This window comes from Leptinotarsa decemlineata, unplaced genomic scaffold (genome assembly GCF_025532065.1).
Source record: "Leptinotarsa decemlineata unplaced genomic scaffold, Ldec_3_MD MMD2_tig00001064_RagTag_RagTag, whole genome shotgun sequence".
Lineage (NCBI taxonomy): Eukaryota > Metazoa > Arthropoda > Insecta > Coleoptera > Chrysomelidae > Leptinotarsa > Leptinotarsa decemlineata.
The window spans coordinates 6,905,282-6,926,674 of record NW_027412558.1 but is presented as its reverse complement, the minus strand read 5'-3'; the positions used below and the strand labels follow the sequence as shown (position 1 = coordinate 6,926,674).

The following is a 21,393-nucleotide window of genomic DNA, read 5'->3' as shown; positions in this document are numbered from 1 at the left end:
TGATGGATCACCACACCTTTCACGCCGCCAGTGAGGCAAATAGCCACCAAATCACGACATATCCATCACACTTTAGTGATAGAATACGAATACTAGTAGCAAGAAGTGTAGCGAAAAACCTCTGGTTCTGCAAAAAACCTTCTCGATCATTCCTCGCTTAGCTCGCTCAGACCCCGCGTGTTATGGATATTCTGCCAACCGCTGACCAGGTGGAATCTTTCCAGAAGGACATAAATGTCCAGCCCTAGCGTGGTTTAAAGCTTTCAGCGGAGAGCTTCGACAGCCTGAACTCAATTAGTTGCGCAACCCGATAACCCCAGATAACGTTTAAAGAGCCTATGTGATTCTAAGACTATTACTGCTCCAGGCCCATATGAGCTGAACACATATTGGTGGAAAAAACTACCAAGCACCCACCGCCATCTAGCCAGAGTTTTAAACTCATGGCTGGATGGAGAGCAGCCGATTCCCGATTGGTTTGTCAAGAGGCGGACCGATCTCTTTCTCAAAAGTGGGGATTTGTCGATACCTAAGAATAACGTATGGATACCGGAGAGACGGAGTGGAACAATGTTACTCACATGCTGTAATAATAGTGAGGAACTCTCTCCGTGGCAAGTATCAGCACAAACTCCGACCGATCAGGTTATCGGAACTGTCAGAAGAAAAAAAGTCGCTACTGTGAAATGGACCAGAAAGGATATGTATCAACTCGACGACCCGAAAAATGACTGAAATCCCCATAGGAGTTTGCATTTCAAATCGTCCGTTCCACAGTTGTACTTTTATCTACAACAGAAAGGCCCTGGACTGTCTGGAGTCTTCATGACAGAATGGTAATGGACGGAGCCTGTAAAGTCATCGGGAGTTCGGATCTCCTTCTCTGCATAATCCGCGACCATGATAGAGCAGGAACTGAATCATTTCTCTTCAAGGCAGCTGCCCGAGCAGCTGATAAACTCAGTTCAGTTTTCGATACTTAACGAAGTGATCACTTCGTCACCGAGTTGGAACCCGTTCAGCAAAAGGTCTATATATAAGCCGCAGAGATCACTTTGCCCCACCGGTAACACGAGAATAAACCAGTTCATGGGGTCTTCTTCAACTGCATTGAAGATCCGGCTTATCAAAGCGCCTAACCTCCGCTCTCCTCAGGCCCGGTGGGCTGCAGTCGGAAAATGAGGGGTTCATATCGCCTGAAACCCAAATGCACTTGTTGTCAGCATGTCCAGCATATGTGGTCTCAACCTATATACATCGACATACCGTGGCCTTGAGAGAGCTTCTTAACCACGTACGGAACTTTTATGGGGATGACGAGATACCGGTATTGCCACATTCATTGGAACTATTCGTTCCCCGGCCTCAGGCTCAAACAAGCTGATGGGCCTGATATAATTCTTCCATCAGAGCGAGACGATATTTTTCGTGTAGTTTTCAGCTCCTGTCGAGAAGAATATCGTCCGAAAAGACGAGGAAAAACGGATAAATAATCCAGATTTTCTCTTGGAACTCCACAAACTCCATCCAGACCACTCTGTCAAGATGTTTGTTCTGATTATTGGTGCCTTCACTCTTGAATCCCAAAATCATGCTGAATTGCTGCAGCTTTTTTGAACCTGCTAGTAGGTATTGAACATACCTGAAGAAGCTTGCACTGATGTAGCGAACTAGAGAGTGGTAGCGTAAAGACTGTCAAGTCATATAATATAAAATTTCGTGTATACCAAGCAATGATCTTCAAACATGACTCAACCTCTGACGGAAGGTTCGAAATTGATGTTCAATCTAGCAGACCACTGATATAATCTTCATGCAGTCATTGTACTGACGTTTAATCTGGCCACTATTACGCATTGGTCAAAGACGAAACAAACTGGTTTAAATTTGACAGGTTTTTCCGGGTTTTCCTGCAGCTGAAAAAGCAAATGCGCCACTGGAATCAATGAATTCGCCCCGGATCACCAATTGATTTCTGTTGTTTCATAATTTCATAATTTGTATCACTTTCTTCTTTAATTCAATATTTAATGTAAAAAAAGAAATACCAAGCAAGTAAGTATATTCAGTGATGTTTTATGGGTTTTATGGGAAGTCGCCCATTGGGCATTGAAACATATTTGATCACCATTAGTTTGACTATAAATGTGCATTGAACATCGTTCATTGAACTAACCTTACTATACATACGAAATAATTGTCACGGCTGTCAAAAATCCTGAAATAAAGTTACTCATGCAACATTTCCCAACTTCATTATGACGTTTGCATGTAGATATCTGGAAGTGAAAATATTACTTCAAAAAACAACTATGCTGAACTTGATTTTTCTTTTGGGTAAGTGAACAAATACAAATTCGTTTCGATCTCTATTTACTTCATTGCAGTTCCTCTCAATTCAGCAATAACATTTAATGAGTCTCAAATGAGTCAGTCAGTAGATTGGGAAATTTTAACATCAGTGGAACATAAAACTAAACTAGAAAAATATTCTAGATGTGGAAGTGACTTGAATATATTGGATTGGTACGTATTTTTTCATGGTACAACAAACTACTGTTAGTTTATTCCCTTATCCCTTAGATCACGAAAATAAAGAACTCATCGTAGTAAACGTTGTGATTGTGTTTCACCAGTTTCTCAATTCTTTTTTCAGTGACTCGCCAAAACAGTTTTCAATAAGCGAAGTGAACGAAATCCAATCGCAATATAAAACTGGGAATAAATGTATTACCACGAGATTATCCTCAAATTGGATTCTTATTTACGAAAGTGAGTTGAATCATAGTGTGTGTTTTATGTCAAAACTCTCAGAGAATATTGATTTTTGTGGTGTAATTTTTCAGACACCTATTTTTTCGTTTGAAGGTGGTTGACAATGTTCCATGGTGTATTTCATCAGTTCGGACTTCCATTGTTTAATATTATATAAATTGATTTGAAATCCCTGAAAGAATCTGCAAAAAATGAAAAAAGTTAGCTGGAAAATAACTATATCAAGCAAAAAAACTGAAATTAGAATGAAATAAAATACAAGCAACAACAAGATGTTTCAATTGTTAGCATCCACAATCGTTTTCGGATGATAACTTGACTCATTCCTCAGAGATCTGACTAATTATAAGTCATTCAAGTGCTTTCACCTATCCCCTTTTCCCTCTCTCCGCTTCATCGGTTTTAGCGAAATCTGACCGTTTGGCGGGAGTTGATCGTGTTCTGCTTGATTAGAGGTTTCCATACGTTGCGTATCTCTACGCTAGCTTGGCTATAAATGTATTGTTGGATAACATATATGCGGCTTCTTTGAATTTTCTTCTAAACCAGTGTTCCTCTTTGTGGATGATTTCAGCTTTAGCCCACTTGATGTTATGTTGATGAGTCCAAACATGCTCTGCTATACCGGATTTGCTGGTTTCTCCTCGCTGTGTGTGTTTCTTGTGCTCGGCAATGCAAACTTTCAATGCCTCCTTAGTTTCACTGATGTATGATTCTCTGCACTCGCAGGGTATCCGGTGAATGCAATTCATGGAATCGCAGTCCGCGTTTGGTGGCCTGATTTTCGTGAGGCTGCTACGGATAGTGTTCCCAGATCTGAAGCAGGTCCTGATGTTATACTTGGACCCAATTCTTCTCATCCTTTCCGATAATCCTGTGATGTAGGGAAGTACAAGTACTGGTTGTGGCGGCATCTCTTTCTTGTGGAGTTCTTGCTTGGAGTAACCATTTCGTTGAAGACCATTTTCGATGATGCCTAATTCCTTTTCGAAACCTGCCTTTGTATTATAGAGCCCGAAAGCACGGTCTAGTAGAATCTTGATGATTCCTCTCTGAGTCGATTGATGGTGGTTGGGTTCCTGGTTCAGATACTATTCTGTGTGAGTGAGTTTTCGATATACAGATGTTTCATCATTGAAGTTCTACTCAAGTAGAGCACGACCAACTGTCAAAAGCGCTCGCATATAATTGAACTGAAGAAGCCCACAAGAAGCCCCGAATCTGGTTGATATACGTGGACGACACCTTCATAATATGGAACCATGGAAATGCCGAACTAGACATCTTGTAGCGTTTATAAAAACCGACTGTACTTTTCATTTAATTTTTATTTCACCGAAGGTAATCCTAATTGATTTCAAAGAAAGTTTCCTGAGGTGTAGACAATCCAATTTACACCTTTTGCCTCGCTAAGATTTTCACTTCTCAATACACATATGATAATTAGTTTCTGGTACAGATTGATAAGTTTTTCTTTCCAATAGGACCGATTTAGTCGGATCCTTTCGAGGTAGATTTTCTATTTTCATCGAACCGAAAGTCAGGAATGAGGTGTTGCCAAAATCATTTGGGTGAATTCCTCAGAATAGACTTGCGCTGTAGGTGATACTCGGATCATGAGAACGTCAAGGCATTTTTGGAAAAGGGAGTGATGAACGAGAATCTCGAGAAGGGATTTGTTTAGTGGTGAGCCGTGTGGTCCATTTTCAAGAATTTGAACGATATCGTTTCGGATATAGTTTCATATATAGATTTTGAGAGTTCCACAAAAGGTTGCACTTCCTAAGGATTCTAATGGGTCACAACCACTTTTCCAGAACGAGCGACGCCATTTCCTGGTAAACGTTATTCCTGATTTTTTTGGTTAACGGAACCCTTCGATTGAGGAGGGTTTTAGTATTGGAGCCTTTTTACAATAGTTTTTCTGCAGAAGAGCTTCTACAGAACTTGTTTGGAATCATTAAAGGGGGAAGAATAGGGACTTCTATCTCTGATTGCCTTACGGAATAGATTTTCAGTTAATTCATCGAATGGTGGGTTTTTCAATCCTCTAGTTCGATAAATGTTATTGTCCACGTCCACAATATAGTCTAAGTCCATTTTGAAAATTAGAAAAGTACGTGGTCCAAGTCTGTCCCGTTTCAGGTCGAATAAAACTGCAGCTACAGCTTGACGAGAAACTAACAGGCAAATATTATTTACACTTGGCTCATTTTTCCGAAAATAACTACTTTTTGCATTAGAAATACTGTTTCATCAACATACAATTATTGAATTTTGAGTTGATCCATTCATAATGTAAACCTGAACTGAGTATACTCTGGTGAGGTAATTTTTAACACCATTCCTAATAATTATTTTTTTTCTATGACATGAATCCTATAAGTAATACTTTTCCTGATATTTTTACCTGGACTATCCTTAGGTAAATGAAAGCGTACTTTTACCTACGATCATTATTTAGTTATTAAAATTTGTTTTACACATGATTAAATGACAAATTTGGAGCACTGTCAGATTTTGATTTCTACCCTTATTCAATTCACCAGCCAGTATTTTGTGAATGTCAAGTACCTTCAGAATATCTGATTTTTATAGTTTCATTTCATTGCCGTGACTTAAAGAACTAAATTTTATTAGATTTGGTTTTCACAGTCGACCAGATCATGTATCTTTCATTTTATAGACTGTGTGGCGCTCAACTTAGATCTTCATAAAACAAAATATTCAATTGCTGAAATTTCAGGATACAGAAAAGTTTTTTGAACGAAACCCATAGTGCATACCGACAAAGAGCTGCCGTACGCATTGTGCCTATCTTTCGAGTAAATCTATTATAATTTTTGTCTTACATGAAAGATAAGGTCACAACCTTAACCTCCAAAAAACACGTGTATAAATTTCACAGCTATCAGACTAATAGTTTGTGGGATATTTTTCAATCACCGCAAAGAGAAAAACCATTGGATTCAATCCCCACTGACCTAAATTAGAAATGGGAGAACCTCAGGTACTTTGAGACACTGCCAGATTGTGTTTTGAATGCTCTTGTCTCATTGATGAATGATTTTTTGTGAATGGCTCATTTCCAGAGTTTCTGAAATCTTTTGTAGTTGATCCGCTTTTCAAAGCAGGTGATTTCATAGATAATCCAATGATCTACAGACCTAAAGGTAGCTAATGTACTTTTTCTATAATAATAGCATATCAAGTCCACAGCAGTACGGTGTTCAAAATAACAAAATTACCAGTAATTCAATTTTTAACTTACTCTATGAGGTTTATAGTGATATAAACAGGAGAAGTATTCTGCGATTTTTCCTTCGACTTTGACTTTTTGACTTTGTTGATCACGAAATCTTGCTGCGGAAGCTGAAACAATATAGTTTCGAGTACACATGCATTAGATGGTTGAAATCATACTTATTGCATCAAGAACCATTTATAAGACTTTCGACAGACTCCAGTATGGGAGAAATAAAAAAAAAAGTTTTTCCGTTAATCAGCTGTCGCCCCCATACGAACGACAACTCTCAGAAGTTGAGAAACTTGTGCGAGCTAAGGACTAACGAGGTCTCATCTTTCAACGTGTGATTCCTAACACGGTTGCAGAATCATCCCAGCTTCAACCAGATAAATTCTCTCGGGTAAAATATCTGGTTGAAGCAGGAATCGAACGCACGGTCTTCCGATCGTGAACCGGGCGCACTACCACCGCGGCCAATTGAGGTATACCTCAAGGTTTCATCTTGGGACCCATCTTGTTTTTGTTGTAAATTAATGAAATAACACAAATGGGCTCAACTGCTAGCATCACATCATTCACAGATGACACCCTGCCACGCTGTGGCAGGGAAAAGATCCTACAAAACTAGCTCAAGATGCCACTGCAGATATGGAAAAAATGAAGAGCTGGTGCGACTCAAACAAGCTTCCATTAAACTTCAATAAAACTCATCTCCTCAACATCAAATATGAACTCCCACAGCTTAACAACAATCTCGTCGTGATACAGTCCTCTAAATTATTAGGACTTCACATAGATAATAAACTTAAATTCTAGGATCATATTATTGAGCTGAATAAAAAACTCGCATCTGGCTGTTTTGTTGTCAAGTCAGTTTCAAGAGAACTAGATAGAACCTTTGCAAGATCTGCTTACTTTGCCTTTGTAGATGCACATATAAGATGTGGCATTGTCTTTTGGGGGACTATGTAGCAAAAGCATGCTGCAGACAGTTCTTGTTTTACAGAAGCGAGCTGTCCTGTATGTGTGCGGGGCACAGTTCCGAAAACACTGTAAACCATTATCCATTGAACAACAAATCCTGACAATAATCTCTCTATATATCCTTGAAACAGCAAGTCTGATTCATAAAAATGTGTCCTCTCTTGATGATACAAACAAGCTGCACTATAATACACGCCAAGCTAGCTTTATCAGACTCCCTGCTCTCAACGACGATGGTTGATATACAATGGAATAAAGATTTACAATAAAATTCCCATGCACCTAAAGTGTAAGTCTTCAAATATTTTCAGGAAACATTAATTGATGAAGCTCATTAGTATTTGGATAGATTTTCAATTATTGGAACACACTTGCAGACTGGTTTCGGGCTGTTTGGCCACTCGTCAGTACAAGGTAGTGTCTATCATCAACAGAAAGTCGATGATTTTTGATAATTGAAAATCGAATTCCTTCAGAGTATCATTCTTCGAACTAGGCTGATAGGTATATGATAGCTGTCAAACCATCAACCTGCAGTGTAGGGAGTTGAGACTGGCTTGAACGAATTGTTCCTTTAGATGATTTCAGTTTTAACTTTTTGAAATATAACGAGTTTGTGATTAATTTGATACTCAAGAATTTCAACCACAGAAAATAAAAATCGTGTCAACTACAAATAGTTTTATTATTCACATATAGAATGAACAGTAGTGGCGCCAAAACAGATCCTTGTGGAAAACCATGTGTTATTAAAATCTCACTTGAGATGTATATCATCAGTTCGGTTTTCCCTTGTCTAATATAACATATGGAATATGTCATATATGTCATGTATAACATATGAAAACCTCTAATCAAGCGAAAAACGACCAACTCCCGCCAAACGGTCATCTCCCCCCAAAACCAATGGAGCGGAAAGAGGGAAGAGGGGATAGGTGAAAGCACTCGAATGACCTATAAATAGTCAGATCTCGAAGGAATAAGTCCAGTTATCACCCGAAGACGATTGTGGATACTAACAATCGAAACGTCGTGACGTAACTTGGTTTGGTATCTTTTAATTTTTTTATTTTTATTTTTTTAATTTTTGTTAATACTATTTTTTTTATTTTCAGCTTTTCTTAATATTTGAATTTTTTATTTTCTTGGTTGTTGCTTGTATTTTATCTATTTGTAATTTCAGTTTTTCGTTTAATAAAATTGTTATTTTGGGCTAATCGTTTTAATTTTTTTCAGGGAATTCAAATCAATTTGTATTATATTAGACAATGAAAGTCCGAACTGATGAGATACACCACGAAACATTGTCAACCACCTTCAAACAAACTCACTTAATATTTAATCATTAAATTTAGTGGCTTGCAGTCTAGTCTATTCTCGATAAAGGATTCAAACCAACTCATAACTTTTTGAATCTCATTTCCAAAAAAATGTTTCTATGGACAGTTTCACAAGCTCTTTGTATATGAGTGAATATTCTGGAGGTTGCAGTCACTTGCAATAATCCAAATCATTTTTCCGTAATGTTATAGTTCATTCACCGAAATTCACTATAGCTTTTCACAATTCCATGCTTTCTGTTCTTTGTATTGTATCTAGAGTATATTGTTGCCTTGTATATTTTGTGTTCGGTGAAAAATAAAAAGCAGATTCAAAAACTAATCAACACCAAAATATGTGAAACATAGAACTAAAACTTCTGGCGTTGGTTGGTAAAACGCGCGTCGAGAAAAATGTTGCAGTTTTAATGAATCCATTTATAATTATTTTGTTTTCAGACGGAACAGTACAAAACCTACAACATTTTCAGAATGAAGAAACGTTAGTCATTGAACCTTTTTCTCTTGGAACAGGAAGTTATCAGGCGCTTTTGTATGTTGAAGGATATAATGAAAACGGCATTAAAGATTTCCTTTCCAAACAGGTAAAATACTATATTTAGTCGTGTTCTGGGTTTGAAAAGTCCAAATGCCACCGGTCTCGAATATTTTACCATACTAACTTTTTATTCGCAAGAAACAAAACGTTTAATCATTTTCAATATTCCCCCACTCCTCTCCATTTTCTTCTCAAACCAATACATACAGTTTTGTCAGCCATCTCGTATTCTCTATATATTTTTGAGGGGAATTTTTTTGACTTCATGAGTTGGAATCGAAGAATTGACTACGAAAAAAAATAATATCAATTGATCAATAACGTTTCAGAATATTTTTCATAAGGAACAAACATACAGTGCATTTCCTTAATGTCCCCCGCTTTTTATTTTTTGAATGGGTCAACTCAAAAAATTGAAATTTGATATAATTAAATTAATGCGTGAATATTTTATTTTGAAGTGACATTGACAGATGAAACTTTCAAGATGGCGACTGGGCGCCATCTGGGAAAAAAAAGTTGAAAGAAAAGGGAGGTCTAATGATACATCATTTTGAAGCTCCTAAGAAATATGCACAACCCTACAAGATGAAGTCAATATCTCCAAGTACTACAAAATGGCAGAACATTTAATAATTTCCTTAAGACAAACACAATAATATCGATATTTCTAGAAATATTCCTTTTTATCTACCATATGGCAATTCCAACAATCCGATAAGGTTTGTTAAGTTATTTTTTGTTTATAAAATCGACAAAAAATGTCAGTAAAAAAATGAACATCATTGTTCAGTTAGAGTATTTTCATTTAGTTTTCGGTTCTCCCAATATCCAGAAAAAAATAACGTTTGGGCAGGAATATTGGGAAACCATATTGTAGGACCTCTATTTATTGATCAAAATTCAACAGGAGAACTGTATTTGAATATGCTGGAAACTACTGTTGACCCTCTCATCACTGAAATCGTCGAAGCGGATACTTATGAGTTCGATATGGATATTGTATTCCAACAAGATGGAGCACCACCACATTACTCCAGACAAGTAGGAAACTCTTTGCTACTTTTCCCGGTTGTTGGATTGGCCGTCGAGGTCCTACAGAATGGCCAGCCTGCTCGCCAGATTTGACACCTTCAGACTTTTTTTATGGAGCTATTTGCAGTAAAAGGTGTACGGAACTGAATCTGCTTCAATATTGGATATACGGCAGAGAATAATGAATATTTGTCGAGATGCTGACGTTACTGTGTTCAAAAATGTTCGACGTGAAATATCGGATTAAATGTTTCGCCATTTTGTAGTAGGTGAAGAAATTGACTTCATATTCTCTAGGGTTGTGAAGTATTTGTCAGGAGCTTCAAAATGGCGTGTCACAAGCGCCCCCTTTCTATTTAATTTTTTTTCCCAGATATCCCAGTCGCCACCCTTGAAAGTTTCATCTGTTAATCTCACTTCAAAATAAAGTATTCATGCATTGATTTCATTATCACAAATTTCAATTTTTTGCGTTGACCCGTTCAAAAAATAAAAGGAGGGGACAAAAAAGAAATGCACGGTATATAAGTTACTGATTTTTTTTATTTGTTGTTGTTTTTTTTTGTTAAAATTTTGGTGTGGTCCTTGGATCACGTGACCTCCCTAATAAAACTTAAATGAAGCTTTCTTCTTTGAAGGGTCTTTTCTGATTGGGAAAGTATTCAGGACACAGAAACTTTTTTTTAAATCTAGTTTGTACTTAAAACATTCGTTATGTAATTGAATCAGATGTCATTCACAGGATTACTACACAGTATAATATATGAAAGAGGTAAAATTTCACTCACATGAAACACTGTCATCCTCAATGGCAGACATCCGATGCATTCCTATTTGTTAATAATATTTTTCTTTTTTATTGAAATTTTAGTGTGGTTCTTGCATCATCTGATCTCCCTATTGAGACTCAATTTCATCTCTGAACATTCTCTTCAGTCATACAGTGTGACACAGGATGAAGACCTGTATTAACTTACGTTTGATAAAATAATAATTTTCAATTTTAGTTTTCTCAATACATTTATTTCATTTATTTTGATTATTTTATCATTTATTTTTATTCTGAATCTGTTAAAATCTGTTAAAATCTGTTTTTTCCGTTAACCAGCTGTCGCACCCCTACGAACGACAACCCTCAGAAGTCGAAACTTGTGCGAGCTAAGGATTAACGAGGTCTTACCTTTTAACGTGTGATTCCTAACACGGGTTGGACGATAACAATCATCAACTAAAAATTGGACTTGAATATGGCTGTGTTCTAAGCGATAACTCGGACTAAGTATTGAGAAAAGAGCAGCCCCTGAAGGTCTACACCTATATCAAAAATCATGCAGGAATGTCTTCATCTTGAGTGTGTCACACTGTATATACAGGGTGTTATTGCGGTGAAAAATGTAAGGAAGTATTCTGGAGTAACATAAGTCCGGAAATTCATAATTTCTAAGATACATAGTGTTGAACTTTTCTATAAGATTTTGTTTTCATATAATCTCTCGTTCAAGTGTTTTTTCGAGATTAGACCAGAACAATCAATACCAGTAAAAGTAGATGGTGAAAAAGTTTCCATGAATACTGACGAAGAGTTTATACTCGATAGCAGAGACTCGATTGATCCAAATGTTCCCCCTAACCATACTGAAACTTCACACTACGAATGGAGATGTAACACTTCAAGAAGGAACCGGCCTGACTCATGCAGACAGAACCTTGGCAGTGGTAAAAAATCATCACTGATAATATTCTTGAATTTTTCACTTCCATTCCAGGTACCACTCCAACCATTCCAGACGAGTATGCTGTTGAAGGATTGATATATAACTTTAGATTATCTGTTGGAAACAAAAACTCAGTCCGGTGGAAAACAAGGCAAATTATTGAACCGAGAGGAAGAGGAGGGATGCTTTTCAATATGCAGTAATACTTTGTAGTTTCCGTTGCACTATAATCTACAGTTCGCGTTGAGCTAATAAGAATGAAGTGAAATATAATTAAATACTCAGTACGATATAAGAGAATAAAATCCGAGCTGGTAGGCCATGGTCTGATGGAACCTAAAGTACCAACGTTTCGTCCGCTATTGCGGCAAACATCATCACTGATGGTGTCTGTGACATCTTTGGTTCGTTTCATTTCTGTGAACAATTTCTTTCTCTTACACATCACAAACTTTGTGTAACCGATGATAACTTTTTTTTTTAAATTTGAATGAGTATATTGACGAAACAGGTACATATACATATAAGAACTCAACAAAAACTAAATAATAATTGCACAAAGAAACTTTCCCTCGGTTATCTTGAAGATGCGATTTTGTTCCATCCAAGAGCACGACGTATGCTTCTCCACCCACAAGCGATTTTGGTAAAATTGGTGACACGTGTGAATAGTTGTATTTGTGTCACGCGCCAGTATATGGGTGCTGCAGTATGCTGTATAATGCCCTCTGTTAGTAGTCCCACTGTGATTCAAAAGTGCATATAGATTATACAACAAGTAGCAACATTTCCTGCTGCGAAATTGTCCATATCCAATTCTTCTAGAGGAAATTCGATGACATCATTCAATTTGCCCCTAAATATTCCCGTTGGAGAGAATCTTTTTAAATGTATTACTAAAATATGGGGAAACTTGTGGATCGATATGAACTTTGTGCATTTTCTCCTTTTCTTGCATTTTGAACACGTCGGTTTTCCATTTCCATCCAAAGTTTCTCCTCTTGTCAACGAATCCAAGCATTGCCACAAACTCAATTGGTCGGTTCTTTGTGGTACGAAGAAGGACATATCCCGGAAAGGATCAAAGGTCACTGATGAGTGTCCAAAGTGTGTACATTTCATCATGGATTTCAATTGACCAACGAAATTATCTACAATCTTAGAGTTATGCATCCTATGATGACTAGCTTTCGAGCTGTTTCAAAGCACGCAAATGAAACTATTTCCTCTTGCAGGTTGTTAGTCTGGGCTTTGACCAAACTGCTGTTTCACATATCATGTAACAGTCTGGAATATGTATCTTTCCAGTCCCAAATAGGTGGACACCAAATTTTCCATGGCTGCTCAGGAATGAAGTTACTTTTCTGCTTAAACTGTGGTGCCTTTTCTCAACCTTGATTTATTCTTTGGAATATGCTCATAGGTGAATCTTCCTCTATCTGTAGTATCCCAGATTCTTTGCCATCCCGTTATAAATTGATTTTCAACATGTAGTTTGATTGCCATCCAATTATTAAATTCAGCAGTACTATGATTCTCTCCAAGAATTGTTGTTTGTCCTCTTTTCTTCAGTTTTTTCATGGTGTCTTCGTCTTTGGATTTCCATATTGGAAGGTTATTATTAATTCCACATGCTGTTTCGCATGGAACTGATTTATATTATCTAATCATTACATTCAAGTAGAAAATTAGCAGACTTCTCAGCCGTCCAACAATCTTCTTAATATTCATTTTGTGTTCTCAGATTTCCGAACCGTAGTTAAGATAGGTAAGATAGCACTGCCCCATTTTTTCTTGTATCGGAAATAAAATCCTACTATTTGATAGGTTTATATGTTTGGAGAAAAGAGTTTTTGGCTTTCCACTACTCCATCTTGATACGAAAAAATATGTGGGAATGTTTTCATTTTATTTACTTCGTTTCTTCAATAACATTTATTATTATCACTTTGTTCGTTAGTGGCTTTGGGAGCTTTGAAAAATTCCTTGTCACTTATTTACTGTGCAGTCAATATCGGGACCCGAAGACAAATTTTCATCTAGTATTGGGCCATTGCTTTTGGGAAATTCGTTTTCAGAATATGTGTGATTGATTATCAATATCAGTTCATTCATATGAGATATAAATAAAAAATATCACTTGCGGAGTTCCACAAGGGTCTATTTTGGGTTCAGTTTTTTTATCTACATAAATTCTGTTTCAAATTATTGTTGATTATTGTTATACGCAGATGACACAACATCAATAGTGATACTAAAGCAATTTAAAATAACATGCATAATAACACCTCTTGGTTACTTTCCACATATGTGAAAAGTTTCCTTTCCTTACACGAGGAATTAGGCAAATTTCGTATATGCAGTTGGTTATCTCGTTCACAGGCAGATGGAGCGACGACAAACCTGTTGTTTGTTGTATGCTTCAGCTTAGTTCGATGAATGATACTCTGAAGGAATTTGATTTTCAATTATCGGAAATCATCGACTTTATGTTGATGATATACACTACCTTGGACTGCCGAGTGGCCAAACAGCCCGAAACCGGTCTGCAAGTGTGTTCCAATAATTGAAAATCTATTGCGGCAGATGTATCGCCAACAGAATATGCAGGAATAACTTCAGTGAAGAATCCTGCACTGACACATGTCGGATATAATCCAAAGCCCTTCATGGTATTAGCCAGGGGAGTAGTTGTAATCTGATAGATGTCAGTCCATTGACCTACAGTGTAGGGAGTTGAGACTGACCTGAACGAATTGTTCTTTTAGATGATTTGACTTCTTGGTTAAATTATCATGAATTGAGTTCGAATTGAAAGACTTCTTCAATGGCGATAACCAAGAGCAAAATAATGAACGAAGAAATTTTGGCTTTCAACAACAAATTATCAATTATTGTCAAAATACCAAAATATTTAAGACTGTATAGTGATAAAAGCCTCTGTTGGAAAGGAATACTCATATTCAAAAAATAATCGCACCCATTTTAGGAATATTATTCAGGGTAAGAAATTTCATTCCTTTGAAATATCTTAAATGTATATATTTCTGTTTGGTATATTCGAATCTACAATATTTAATTCAAATTTGGGGAGCGGCTAATTTATTAATGATAAATTCACTGAGGAGATTACAAAATGAAATAAAATTGAAACTAATTAATACAGTTTATTGTATGATTTTCACTATAAAGGGTTTTACAAAAACCGCGACACTTGTTTCCGTATACAATAGCTTCCTCACACGAATAGCTCTTCTTGTCCTACATCAGAGCAGTTCAATGACTTTTTTATAAATGTAGCTCTGGATATGAATAATGACATGAGCACACCCAATAATTCATTCACAAACTATCTCCACCAAGTTCCATGCAATGCTGATAACTCGATGCATTTCTATCAAACTGATACTGCAGAGGTGAATGAAGTCATCAAATCCCTAAAAAACTTGGGCTCGCTTGATATTAACAATCACTCAGTGGTTATGTACAAGAAAAATCTATCTGCGCTACTACGACCAATTACATGTATTGTCAACTTGATTCTGAAATCTGGTGTACTTCCATCAAAACTTAAAATTGCAAAGATAATTCCGGTCTTTGAAAGTGGTGATATCAATCTTCCTTCAAACTACATACCAATTGCACTATTTCCAGTAATTGCAAAAATTGCAATGGTGTTCCACAAGGTAGTGCGCTTGGGCCACTACTTTTCTTGATTTATATCAATGACCTGCCAAATTCAATGACAATGTTCACAAATCTATTCGCCTATGACACTTCCTTCGCCATTCGCAAAAAAATATTGAAGAGTCATCAGAATTAGGAAAGCGAGTTATTCAAGAAGCTACAGACTGGTTTAATGTAAATAGCCTATGTGTGAATAAAAACAACACACAAACAGTTATGTTCTCGCTGTCCCATAATCTCTCAAATAATGTGAAATGTCTTGGTATTACCATTGATTCAAAGTTAACTTAGAAACCCCATATTGACAAACTAGCAAAAAATATATCATGCAATCAGGCAGATAAAAAATAAAGTCGGTAATGAAGCTGCCCATACCGCTTATCATGCAATGTTTCATAGTTCTTTAATTTATGGATTGATAAACTGGGGCACATCTGTTCATATCTCGAGAATATTTAAAATTCAAAAAAGAGCAATCAGAGCTTAAGCTGGAATAGATCAAATGGAGAGCTGTAAAGATTGGTTCATTTAGTTCAATATATCAACTCTGCCATCATGTGTAATATACTGCAATTTGATACACATTCAAGAAAATTTACAAAAGTTCACTACAAACGGTAACAAGGATTCGTTTAATACTAGGAATTAGAGCACCAAACCAAAGACTAGAAATAACAAGGAGATGTAACTCATACATATCATTGTACAACGCACTGCCCCAATCAATGAAAAATGCAACCCTCGCTAATTTCAAACGGAAACTGAAAAAACATCTCTCAGAGAATGCTTACTTAATATGATGTGTTTGACTTCAGCTTTACAGAGTGATTATCGTCAATGTAGGTACTATATCCATGTATCTTTATTTTTACATTTTTATATTACCCAACATTTATATATTTATTTACTTTATTTTGTGCTTCTATCATATACAATTTTCATGAACTACCTACTCCTTTTCAGTAATTTTAATTGTAATTTACATTTATTTTATAAATTATTGACTTGTTATAGCAATGAGGTGTAATAACTTGACCAATAAAAAATCTAATCTAATCTAATCTCATATTTTGAACCTACATCAAATTTATATATACCACCTGATCTATTAGATATTCATTCCGTTCATCAACTGAAACATTGTTGTTTCATTCATTTTGTTTGAAAAAATCACAAATATTTGAATTTGAATTACAATTGAATAATTACCATTCATTATTATAATACAAAACAAACAAAACAACTACTAGTTAAATCATATTACTCAAAATTTGGAAAGAAATCAGTATTACATTGGAGCGTCAACATATTTAATGATCTTCCAGAGAGTTCGAAAACGAAATATAAAACAAAATGTGTGTGTGTGTGTGTGAGTGGTTGGCATTTATAAAGATCATTATTATTATCAAACACCGTAACTTTTTCCAAATATCTTGTTGAATAATCGCATGAATAAGTTTGGAACTTTAAATTGAATAATATCGATAACCTTTGTTAATTCAGAAGACAATATTGCTGGATTTTCATCCCAACACTGAACCTGAACCGTTATTTTTAACACCTCTATACGTGTTCCGATCACCAAGTGATCATCTTCAAGTAGAAGATTAAATCTTCCTTTTGAAGATGATCACTTGGTGATCGAAACAAGTGTCGAGGTGTTGAAAATAACGGTTTGGTGTTGGGATAAAACTCCAGTAATATTATTTATTACTACACGACAGGTTCCAAACAGCGTATCAAAGGGCCCTTGAAAATGTCTTAACTTAGAGTTAGTTGAATTTCGAAGTATAATTAACAGCCCGTGATATTTCAGTTTCTTGGAAAACTGCAGACCGATATGTGACGTAGAGAAAAAAATCGTTTTCGAGGCCATGTGTGAAGCTAATTGCGAACGAATGAACGAAAATGCAACATTCTTCTGGACAGTTGATATTCCGGACTTTGATTATAAGACAAACACTTCTGGAAGAGAAGGCAAACAATTCACCATCAAGGCGGATGTGTTAGAACCAGATAAAAAGTATAAAGTCGGATACAAACTGAAAGGTAAGAATTTTTTTTTCTACCAACGCCCAGAAATCTAAGAATCAGAGGAGCAATGGGGTATATGTTCGAGAAATACGGTGAATATCAATGCTGTAAGTTCTGCATCATTAGAAACACAGATATTGTATATCGAATTTAAACAAAAAATGTTTTCCTTCAGTTGATCAAAAATTAGAAATTGATCCACGAGTGAGACACTCTTAAATTTCAGAAAACAGAAAAATATTCAATAAAGTTGTTCTGGTGGAATATAATGATATGGTTTTCCAGCTTCAAACTCTTGTCTAGCTTCACTTTTACTCATTTTTTTTTAATGGAGTAACTGAATCAATTTTTTTAAGTCGTGAAATTGAGTCATTCGAGTTTGCTACGAAATTAAAAATTATTTTTGTTATTATCGAAATTGAAGTTTTAGATATGGGCTACTGTTTTTCATTCATCCTATTTGCGTTTTATTCAAATCAATCAATAGATTGCAATTGGAATTGCAGCTCATATTTTGCGTGGCGAAAGTGTATAATATTTGAGAGGGGCTACTTTGAAGGGGACAAAATGAAAATTGAAGAATTATTAAATATTTTTTGAGAAAAATGAAAATGCACCTATTTTTTAAACAGAGTACAGTACACGCCACGGCTGATGGTGAGCGATCGCGCAGGTTTAGGCTCTCCCAACTAAATTACTACTGGATTATGATAAGCCCTTTGCCGACCAATGTCGTACCTATAATTAGTTTTAATTAGGGTAGCAAATGGAACATGACTTAATTGTAATTTCTTTTCATTTTTTATTCAGTAATAATCACTGGATTTACTTCTGTTCGAACGTCTTTGAATGTTTCATTTTCCCAATATTTACGCTCTATATCTAATACATATCGTCAACATTTTTGTCACCCCTTGGAAGAGATTTAATCAAACTCGTGCACTGCCAGTTTCCTCACATCCTTCAACTTGAAAGTTACATTCTCTTAGGACACGTTGTTTTTGACAGTAGCCCAAATGAGTTCAATGGGGTTCAAATCCAGATGGTAAGGTGGAAGTCGCAAAACTTTATGTCCGTGTTCAAGCCGAACCTCATCAAATTCGTATCCAATATGATACTTTTCATTTACCTTGATCAACTCGTATAATTCGGGTTTGATCATGTTAAGGGTGAACATAATGCTTTTTTCCTGCAGCCACTTTACCATGTCAGCCTTCCTAAAGATTGTGGTGGGGGCTGGAATAATTTAAGTAGGATGTTATGGAGCATTATCGGTCACGGCTACCGAATTCACAGGTAAATTTAGGATTAACTTTTCTTGTAACCATTCACCATAATTTTCAGAATTTATTTCTGATTGATAATCTCTTGATGTTGTGTCTGATTCAAATATGAGCCGACAATTAGGTATAAAGCCCATGTCACCTCCTACATGGACGATAATAATGAGTATTGCGGTTCATCCGTCCAGTTCTTGGAAGATATAAGTCCACTATGGAAGTATGTTTCATTGAGAAACACAATTGGTCGCTGTTGACCACGGAAATAATTGATTTTTTGTAAATACTTGATCCTCAATGTCCTAATGTCCATTTTCTCTATTAAACTTTTTCTGTTATTTTCAGTCCTTCATTTGAAACCTATTTTCTATGAAATTTTACGAAGAGATGTTTCGAAAGCCACAAACCCCAAAACGTCATTAATTTTGTGTTGGAACTTTTTTGTCATAATACAACACCCTTTCGTCTTATGAAAGTCGTAAATAATGCGTCTGATATTGGAATACTCATACTCGGGATAATCAGTTACTGGTGCTCTTCTAGGCCGCTTCTTTTTTGAGGTGGAAAATTTTACTTCTGTAGTATACTATACTGTAGTATACTATACTGTAGTGTACTATACCGTAGTAAACAACACATTAGTTTCGAATTTCGGATAATCAGATAATCTGAATGCCTGACATTCTCAAAAATTTTAGGAAAAATTGGCAAAATTGACCATATGATTATTTTTTCTTTTCGAAAAATAGTTTCACCTTATGAAACTGACACAATATGAATTAGTATATTCTCAACTAGCCTTTGATTTTCAATATATAGATAGATGCGCATTCCGACATCATGATTAGGTTATATCATGAATTCAATTATTTGTCAAATTTTATGAAAATAAAATTTCCTGACTTGCTAATTCAATTTCCCAAGAAACAGTGTGCTGAGTTTTCATAAACAAAAAATGATTTTTCCATCCTTCGGACCATTTTTCACCGATTACAATGGAAGTCAATAACTTTGATAATGAATTCCTTTACAATTATTCAGATTTGAGATGGTAGTACCGATAGCAGATAGTATTTTATATTTTTATTGAAAATCGTTGATGTGTCATCAGTTCTCTAGTTTGATACACCCTGTACATGATACTTCTCTTCGGGCATATTATTTAATCGATTGAATAACTGGTCGAATGAACAATAGACATGTTTTGTAAACTGAGATTTTTAATGATTTCAGGAGATCTATCAGATGGGGTCTTTGTAGATCTACTAACCCACAAAGGTCCAAAATTGAGATATTGTCAGTTGAATCCCGACATTGGCACAGCCTTGGTAACTGATTTCCATGTTATCTGCGGTCAGGAACCAGGGAGTTACACGTACAAAATTTATCTTGTATCTGATGACGTAGGTAAAGTAACTATTGAAGTGAATGCTTCTGAAAAAAAGACCCAATTACTTCTGTTGATGTCTCATTGTCGATGTATTAAATTTCCAAGATACATTTTTCCATTTTTTCATCGACTTTTTTGAATATTTTTACCTTCCGCAATTTGAAAAATGTGATAATCAAAATGGAAAACTTTATACAAGTGTAGAAAAAGCAAACTTTTTAGTTCACCCCGATAAGTTACTTCGTAAAATCTGTATTTTTCACAAATTGAATGTTCTTTTTATTAGTAACCTGTCGTATTCAATAATGTTGCCTATCAAAGAAAATAATAAGAAATAATACAATACTTATCTTAACGTTTGGGAGGTCAAAATCTGCATCCGTCTTCAGAAATGCACAAAAAATTTAAATATATATGCAGTTCTTCCTTGGTTGATTATTTATTTCTCAACTTCTTCGATGAAAAACTGACTTTCCTTCACAAACAATGACTTTCGTTCAACATTTTTCTATATTTTCTGAGTGCAATAACTGGAAATGAAGTTCCCCAGGAATTAACAATCAAAAACAAACCAAAAATTGTTATATCGATTATATCGATCATTTCGAAATGTGTCTGTCAATTTCCGTGTAGTATTTTCTGTGTCATTTCTACTCAATCGGAAAGTATCTGAACAACCTATTTTTTTTCTGACTGTCTACACGTTTTCATTCTGAACGTCCCGCGTCTTTCTTCAATAAGCCATTTTGGTCGTTTGTAGGGCTGCGACACCTGATTAATGGAAAAACATATATTATCATATTTAACATAAAATCCATTTCATATCACTTTCGGAAACGATCAAGTCACTAATTTGTTACACTGCATAACTCAACAAACCTAGTTTTTTAATGGTCACTCATATATCTTTGCCAGAAGATAGTTTGCAAATGTTGACTTCACATTCCACAAAACTTCTATGTTCGTTTATTCTTTGCAAAAAAGTTCTCCCCATTCGACCAATGTATAGTTTGGAGCAAAAATCATAAGTTGAATTATATACTACCGATCTATCCGACATACGTTACTAGCAGCAATAATAAGGATAATTTTGCACTTCTCAATAAACTAAAGAAGGAATATAGAATACTCATTGATAAAACCAAAATCTTCTTAAATGACAAAATAATATCGGATTCTGATAATAGACAGAGGGCTTCCTGGCAAATAATTAATAAACAGCGCGGAAAAAACAATAATGTCAACAAGAATAACATATTACCTGACGATTTTGCCAGCTTTTTTAATGACTATGTAGATAATTCGATGAAAACTATAACAGACTTCAATCACAGTCATCTTGAAATTTTAATTATGAAAATTCCTCTC

The 21,393-nt window shown here is 35.6% G+C and overlaps 1 protein-coding gene across 14 annotated transcripts in view; it reads left to right on the top strand.

The window, feature by feature from the left end:
• Positions 1-1,793: 1,793 nt before the first annotated feature.
• The window catches only part of LOC111518254 (polycystin-1-like protein 2), a 60,524-nt gene continuing 40,924 nt past the window's right edge, over positions 1,794-21,393 (top strand). For 2 of the 14 annotated variants that reach the window (XM_074175591.1, XM_074175582.1), the window contains exons 1-8: positions 1,801-2,337; positions 2,388-2,526; positions 2,657-2,772; positions 8,785-8,930; positions 11,422-11,635; positions 11,686-11,833; positions 17,138-17,370; positions 19,869-20,042. In XM_074175591.1, the coding sequence (XP_074031692.1) occupies positions 2,259-2,337; positions 2,388-2,526; positions 2,657-2,772; positions 8,785-8,930; positions 11,422-11,635; positions 11,686-11,833; positions 17,138-17,370; positions 19,869-20,042 (1,249 nt within the window). In that variant the 5' untranslated portion in view covers positions 1,801-2,258. The other 12 variants (XM_074175588.1, XM_074175583.1, XM_074175589.1 and 9 more) reach the window with 12 other exon arrangements.